General features: G+C 52.3%; 1 protein-coding gene across 2 annotated transcripts in view; it reads left to right on the top strand.

The window, feature by feature from the left end:
* The first annotated feature begins 939 nt into the window (after window positions 1–939).
* Window positions 940–7,950, top strand: part of LOC144106929 (CDK5 and ABL1 enzyme substrate 2-like) — a 135,841-nt gene continuing 128,830 nt past the window's right edge. Inside the window, exon 1 of one of the 2 annotated variants that reach the window (XM_077639891.1) lies at window positions 940–1,926. In XM_077639891.1, the coding sequence (XP_077496017.1) occupies window positions 1,421–1,926 (506 nt within the window). In that variant the 5' untranslated portion in view covers window positions 940–1,420. The remainder of the gene's footprint in view (window positions 1,927–7,950) is intronic. The other variant, XM_077639890.1, reaches the window with a different exon arrangement.

Below are 7,950 nucleotides of genomic sequence, written 5' to 3'. Positions count from 1 at the left end.
GCGGTTCGGGTGTCCACTGAAATAATTAGGACAGTTACGGACAGTTACTGTATTTCCTTTCCTAAAAAAAACACAATTTTCATTCAACCCCATCTGAAGCATGGGGTACGTAAGACCAGCAAAACTATCTCAAGATATCTCCTCAAGGCATATAATATTCTGGGTCACAATGATTTTCTTCGTTATCTCACTATTGCACACTCATATATTGTAGTAAATTTGGTCCCTTTAACTAATGAGAGCAGAGTGCGAAAGATTAAGCTGGTTTGATGATCAGTTCAATCCCACAATATTGCTCTATGATAGGACAATTCTAGGACATTTCTGGAATTTTCATCCTCGAGTTGTCCGAGTACGAATTGAGGACATGCGTATGAGGATATTTGATGCGCTCAAAAGGTACTCAGAATGTCCTGTTTGAGATGACGTTGTGACCACATAATGACGTCCTCAAGACGTTTGGTGTTTTCTGGGCACCTACATACCTTTTCGCTACTCACGGAGCTGTTCTTGACAACACCCTCGCAAACGAATTGATTCGTTCAATTTAAAATACAGCTTTTAATTAAGGTGTCACCCACACTGGAATTGAATTTGCTCCATTGGAGGGCTAGGATCGATTTGCAGCCTTTAGTGGAGAGTGGCCACGGTAGAGAGCGCAAGCTACTGTGCGGATAAAATCGAGCCAATATGTTCTAGTCGTCACTCTAGCTTGATTCTCGTTTCAGGGTAGACACTTTTTGGCCACATCAGCTCAGGCTGTTGTTTTATCCTTTGTGAGAGTCGTCGACTGCTGATACAGACAAGTGTAGCTTTCAAAATTCGCGCACCGCATCTTAGGATTGGAAAATGAAAGTAGAACGGCCACAATGTGTCGCCGACTAGCGGGAGTCGCGGCAATTGCGCCGGCTCGCTTTCAGGGAGCGGACGCGGAAAGCCGCTGGCGTCGCGCTCCTTTTTCACAATCGCGTATGATCTCATATGCCCGCCGCAGTATTTCGGTCGGTCGATCGTTCATCGGGCGCAGACGGCGGCTGCGTGCGTGTGTGCGTGTAGTGAATTGCGTGCCCCCTCCCCCCCTTACTTTCTTCCCGTTGCACCTTTCGGTCCGCGGCTGTTTCTACGGTGGTACAGCGAGCGGCAGCCAGCGGGGCCTCATGGTGAACGTTGCGAACGTAGTCATCCTGACCGAGCCTTCGTCGAGCGCGCCTGCATCAGCTGCGTGAGCGGGCCCGCCGCTTCCAACCATGACCCGACCACGTTCCACCACCACCGCCGGTAGCAGCGGTCGCCGGGCCGCAGCGACAACAGCATCGAACGCCGCCGTAAACACAACAGTGCGTCTCTCGTCTGCCGTGCCGCGCGCCGATCAGCCGTTCGCTCCCGCGTGCGTGACTCCCGAGCCGACGTTACGGACTACATGTCGTCTTCGTCGCTCGCTCTGAGTGTGACTGGGACCCCCTTCTTCCGTTTACGCAGCCGATCGCTCCGTAGCATCCCGGTCGCCCCTCTGCACCGGTTGTCGTCCACCGACGCTGCGGCCGCGTTCACGAGCACGTCGTCTGCAGCAGCGTTTGCTATTACCATGGCCGCCGTGCTGAAACGACAGCGTTCTCGGCGCCGGCTGGCGGCTTTAACGTTCCTCTCCAACATTTCGCTCGATGGCACGCACCGGGACACCAAGCTGGGCATCTTCAACCGTGCCTCGCAGTCGTGCGACCTGGACGCCGACAGAGGAGGCTTCGGGACGCCTTCGGACTTGGGGCCCGCGGCGGCGGCAAAGGCCGTCGAAGCCCGGGAGGAAGGTGACGAACTGTGCGGCTCCCCACCGCCGCCGTTGTTAGCCAAGTGTGGTGCGGCCGGCGGCAAGGCGAGCAGCGAGGAAAAACTGGCCTACTGCGGCGGCAGCCCGCAGGAGCGCGATAGGTGAGCGCCCCCCACTTTCACTTTTATCTTTTTGCTCGCCGGAGACCGTGCGCTCGGCTAGCTGCTCTCCCCCTCTCGACGTTTGTTGCGCTTAGCGTGTGTTGTGTGTGTGCGCGCGTGGCCTGCGTACTACTTACTATAAGTGCTGCTACTGCCAGCGCATGCCACGGTGTGAGTTGCGATCGAAGAAGGCAAGGGTCTAGCGGGCGGGCGCCCGATTTTTGTTGCGAACGCGAAGCACCCACCGCACCGCGTTCGTCTCGCTCTCCTGCGGGCCGCGATGTGTTTACATTGGTGCTGGGCCAGTTCTCTTCCGGAAACGAGCTCGGCGGTAGTCGGCGCGCGCGTTTTTGCCGGCTAGCTTTTCAGCCGCGGACTCGTTCGCCAGCTGCCGGAAACGAGGGATAAAAAAAAAAGTGAGAGTTGGTACGCGTCATTTTTGTGCCTTATATCCGTTGTCGATCGAAGGCCTTCTTTCCTTGTTGGCGTTGTTTTTGCAGCGTCCCAAGCGTGCGCGGAAAAAGACCCGTATACACTACCGGCGACAAGGTCTCACCTCTACTGCCGTTCTAAAATAGGACGCAGATGTGAAACTCGTACGGTTGCGTACGTCAGCCCAGCTGAGCTTCGAAGGCGGTTTAAAGGCGGAAATTAGCCGCCTGTGGATTTGTCGTCGCGCAAACGGCTCGGAGCTTTGGATCTGTCGGCAGTATTCGCCCGCCATAATTGCAACGATTTGTTCGTGTGTATCGACCGTCAAATACAACCGTATTGGCGCGTTTGTCGTAGCGAGCTGCAGTTACAAATACCTCTTCTACAGACGTTGTTGCACCTAGCAGACGACGCTGCATCCGACCAGAGCTAACCGGAGCACGGCGGTCGTGATGCCCCCGCCCAGCTTCTAAAATTGCGAACATATATTCCGTAACCTAATAAACATAGCAGGGACACATCATCTCGCTGCTGCATGGCAATCACCGTTAAAGCGAGGTTATTATATACGTACTCTGTGTAGCTAACCGAGCCTCTGCGGTGTGCGAGAGGATGCAATGGCTTCTCTCGGCAGCAGTCGCAGACTCCATCCATTCTGGGCCAACGGAGAACGTGACATATCCGCCCGTCTAGTGCGAGAACACTGATAGAGCTGCGCCGACTGTCGCAATGCAGCCTTGGCTCTCGATGCGAGTGCAGTATGTGTACTACGTGTGGGATTGCTCGTGTGCGACGATGTACGCGCCCGGATCGTCGTCTGCTAATCGCAATTAGGCCTTCCGCAGCATGCCGCGTTGTTGCGGCCACTTTTTGATTACCCCTCCCCCACCCCGCTTTATTTCGGCGTGTTATCTGACCTCGTTGCGCGATCTGTATTTTTCTTTCCTGCTGCATGCTTTTCCTCCCCTTTCTTTTTCTTCTCGGGCAGCTGGTCTCGCTCCTTCGTGGAAACGCTGGCCGGCCTGTGTGTCGTCTTCGTTCGGCAAACGAAGACAAACACTCGCTTTTTTTTTTAGTCCCTCATGCATCGTTGTGTCTAGTACGTCATACAAGCGCTTAGTGCGAGAACTTATGCAGGTGATAGAGACTTGATGCCACTTATGCTGAATTTCTGACTTATAACAGCGCAGCGGTGGCATAATGGTCTGAGCGTCCGCCTCGCATGCGGGAGGTGCGGCGTTCGATCCCCAGTGCCGCCGGGTACCCACCGGTGACACAATGGGTACAAGCTTTCCCCTGGTCCGGTGCTCCACTTCTTTAGGGTGCAATGCTTGGGAAATGGGTCTTTGACCCAACTTTGAGAAATGGAAAATACCTTGTGCCATGGCATTCTTTGGCCGTAGATGCCCTTGCGCCATAAAAATCCATAATCATCATAACGACGCCTATGGAGTTTTGGAAAACACAAAGGACAAAGCAGAGTAGTACGTGCAGACGGGACCCATGCTATAAGCTTCAACTACGTCGTTCCCGTCTGCAATCTTGTTTGCTGTTTTGTCCTTTTTGATTTTGTTTTTTTTTGTTTTAGCGTTAGGCGTTATGGATTCAAACGCCCATTAATAATTCAACTGGCCCAAACTTTTTTGTGACGCGTGCCGCTGTCAAAATGGCTTCTGACCGCGGCGGCTGCGTTTTTATGGAGGCAAAACGCTAAGGCGCCCGTGTACTGTGCGATGTCAGTGCACGTTAAAGATCCCCAGGTGGTCGAAATTATTCCGGAGCCCTCCACTACGGCACCTCTTTCTTCCTTTCTTCTTTCATCCCTTCCTTTATCCCTTCCCTTACGGCGCCTTTCGGGTGTCCGCCGATGTGTGAGACAGATACTGCGCCATTTCCTTTCCCCAAAAAACCAATTATTATTATTATTAAGCCAGGCCATTAGTTGAAGCCATCGTCATTGTGCGAAATCCCTAAGTTATCCTTTATTTGACTGACAGTATGTTGCCCTACATAGGGGTTTCCCCAGATATCAAAATTTGTCGAGGCATCTAAATTTCTAGGTGTGGAGGGTGTTGAGTAGAGAATTAAGCGTATAGTCATTTTCAGTTTTTTATTTCTGTCACTGGTGTGTCGCATAGCACTGTACCTTTGTGACTCCACCATTGAAGAAAGACAAAGCAGAAGAATGCTTAGCGATTTAACGGGTTCCCTTCAGAAAAAAACAAGTGGGTTAATTTGTAGGGAAATCACTGGCCCTACACCATATGTCTGCCAACGTGGCGCTGCTGTTGTGCATGGCGTCGGTGTAAAGCATGGAGGAAGGAAAGGGGGAAATAGTTCAAGCTTTCCTTCCTCCATGCATGGTGTAAAGCCTGCTTCACTTGCAAGCGAAAACGTTTGCGATTTCTGCCGCCGCGGCGCAGTAGCCTTTTCCGGAGCCTTTGCAGAGGCTCGAGCGGCCAGAGCGACGAGGTTTCGAGTCGGAAATTTTTCGCCGCGACGTGCCGCTCAATGCGCTCGGTCGCTCGCATGTGAACCAGCCTTGCGGCATCTTTTGACAATTTTCTCGTCAGTAGCCGCATCAAAGAAGCTGTCCACGGTTTGCTGCCATGCTGTCTGTGCCACTGGTGGAAAACACGCTGACGCCGCAACATCCCGCTACCGGGGCCTATCGAAGGTGGTCACGTGGTAGCAGTGTGCGCGTGTTGAGAGTAGTCGGTTGTCTGTTAATTTCTACTCGTTCTAAGACTATCATGGCTTCCGTACACTCCATGTCCCCACAGTCCGTGAGTCAGACTGTCCGTGGATCAGAAAGGGAGGGTCAGAAAAAGCCCCTCCTCTGCCCCCAGACAGAGAGAATTGGATTTATCGGGGAAAAAAATGAAAACTGGCTTTTGAGGAAAGGAAATGGCGCAGTAACTCAGTTGCCTCAAATATCTCGGTGGACACTCGAACCGCGCCGCAAGGGACGGGACAAAGGAGGGAGTGAAAGAAGAAAGAGGTGCCGTAGTGGAAGGCGCCGGAATAATTTTGGACCGCCTGGGGATCTTTAACTCGCACTGACATCGCACAGCACACGGGCGCCTTTGCGTTTCGCCTCCATAGAAACGCGGCCTCCGCGGTCGGGTTCGAACCCGGCTACTCCGGCTCAGTAGCCGAGCGCCCTAACCACTCAGCCACCGCGGCGGGTGGATTTATCCGGCCTTTTCTAGCGTCCGGGGCAGGAGCGGCTATATCGTGTGTGCCCAAACTCGGGCGCGCATTGTGCTAGCTGTACGTGTCAGCTTCCGCCGTGACCTGACCGGTGCACGCGTGACTGCGGGTGTGGTGTGGTGTCCGGCGCAGTCGGGGCGGCTGCGAATCGGCGACCTCCTCGACTCCGCGTGGCGTGTGAACAATACCGTTGTACCTGCGCCGGGCAACGAGGAAGCCGGCGCGCATCGATCAGTGACGTCACCACTGGCTGCGGTTCCGCGTGTGCAGAGCCCACTACGCTTGATTGAATGAATAAATGAATACGGGGGACAGAAAGAAAGGAATTGGGTGGAACGAAGGATGAAAAAACAGAAAAGGGAAGGGGTAGATGGAAAGAAGGAAGGGATTCAAGATGAAAAGGCAAGGAAACTCGGTAGCGATGGAAGACGCGGAAGAACGGGCATTTGTGTTACGCTGCCTCCTGTCCTGTCCGCGGAGGAAAGATGGCACACTATGGATCCAGCTTTGTTTTGTTCGAGCAGTATACTGTTCACTTAGTGCTCCGCCGTAAACGGGCCGATACATTATCGAGCCGATGAGAGGTTTTTTTCTTCTTTTTTTTTCCAGTATCTGAGATATTTCGATCGAACTGTGCGTGTGTGTGTCGAAAACTGGGTCCATCCGCCGCTCCTTTGTTGCGAAAACGCTGCGAATGTAGGTAGAGCAATACTTCCAGCTATTTCATTGCTAAACAGTCAGCAGTCCAGGCAGCATACATATCATCGCTGTCTCACATTATCTATGTGAGCGCGCGTGCATAAGTGCGTGTGTATGTGTGTGATATTGCTGTTCCGTAACTGTCGTTGTTTCGACACAAGACGGAACTATAATAATAATAATAATTGGTTTTGGGGGAAAGGAAATGGCGCAGTATCTGTCTCATATATCGTTGGACACCTGAACCGCGCCGTAAGGGAAGGGATAAAGGAGGGAGTGAAAGAAGAAAGGAACAAAGAAGTGCCGTAGTGGAGGGCTCCGGAACACACTCGACCACCTGGGGATCTTTAACGTGCACTGACATCGCACAGCACTCGGGCGCATTTGCGTTTTTCCTCCATAAAGACGCAGCCGCCGCGGTCGGGTTCGAACCCGGGAACTCCGGATCACCCCTATAGAGGAAACTGATTTGGTTTGAATCAGCCTGATCACGCGCGCTTGCAACAGGAGGAAAAAAAATGAAGGAACACGCGTCTACCGATTAATCGCGTACGGGTTACATACATTGCACTCGAACACAAACCAATTAATGTATAATACGGCGGCTGTCTTACAGCACGACGACGACTCCATCGCAGAAAATTGTCCGCTTCGTTATAAGTCTAAGCGACAGAGGGAAATGTTGGGATTCAATTCATGAGGGGGCGTAATCGATTCGCCAGAATTGCGCGCCCGTTCAGCATGTCATTTCGCGCCGAGACTGCGGCGGTCGCATCGCTGTACACACACAAGGTCGCCGCGTCTCGCAAGCACGCATAGTTACATCGTGTAACGACGAGCCCCGCGTGTCGCGTTGCGTCTGAGCGCCGGGTACGTATGCGCATGTATATGTACGCGGGGCCGGAAAGTCCGCGCTGCACATTCCTGCCCCGAGAGGAGAGGGGGGAGGGGGGACGTCTAGGCTTTCCCGTAGCATTTCCGTGGCGGGGATCGCCTGTCGGTCTGTGCATGTCCGCTTTCAGCGCCGCCTTGTCGGTGCGCGCGCAGTGCTTGCGTTCAAAAGGGTTGAAGATGATACTGATAAAAAAAAATCTGTCCACACTGCCGTGAAAGGTCTGTTTTGGCAGATAAATTCAATGGTGTCGCTGGGTGTTGCGGCCACTAAAGAAGAAAAAAGTTTTTTTTTTTTTTACGTGACGGAGGAAAAAACGTGAATTTGATCCCCTCACTTCGTTTCATGAGAGACGTTGAGCAGAATGTCGACACTGGAAAGCGCTAAGACGCCGTGCAAAGCGCTGGAAGATCATATCTGTAACTTATAAATTGTGTGCTGTGAAAACGTTGGAATAAGGGGCTAAATTGTGGTAGTAGTCAACGAGGTTGATATCGTACAAATTACAACGCGCATTGAATGTACTATTGCAGTAGCTTTCAAAGTGGCTTCGTTATATATATATATATATATATATATATATATATATATATATATATATATATATATATATTAAGGATGCCAACAGTCACAGAAAGGGTGGCGCTGGTGAACACTCTGAAGGTCCGCTTACACCCAGTAAAAACATAAATACCCACGAGAACAGCAGATTGGACAGCCGTCGCCGTAGCTCAGTTGGTAAGAGCACCGGACGCGATATTCGGAGGTCGTGGGTTCGGATCCCACCG

Source organism: Amblyomma americanum, chromosome 10, assembly GCF_052857255.1.
Source record: "Amblyomma americanum isolate KBUSLIRL-KWMA chromosome 10, ASM5285725v1, whole genome shotgun sequence".
NCBI lineage: Eukaryota > Metazoa > Arthropoda > Arachnida > Ixodida > Ixodidae > Amblyomma > Amblyomma americanum.
The sequence above is the reverse complement of the archived record's forward strand: the minus strand, read 5'-3'. Positions and strand labels throughout refer to the sequence as shown.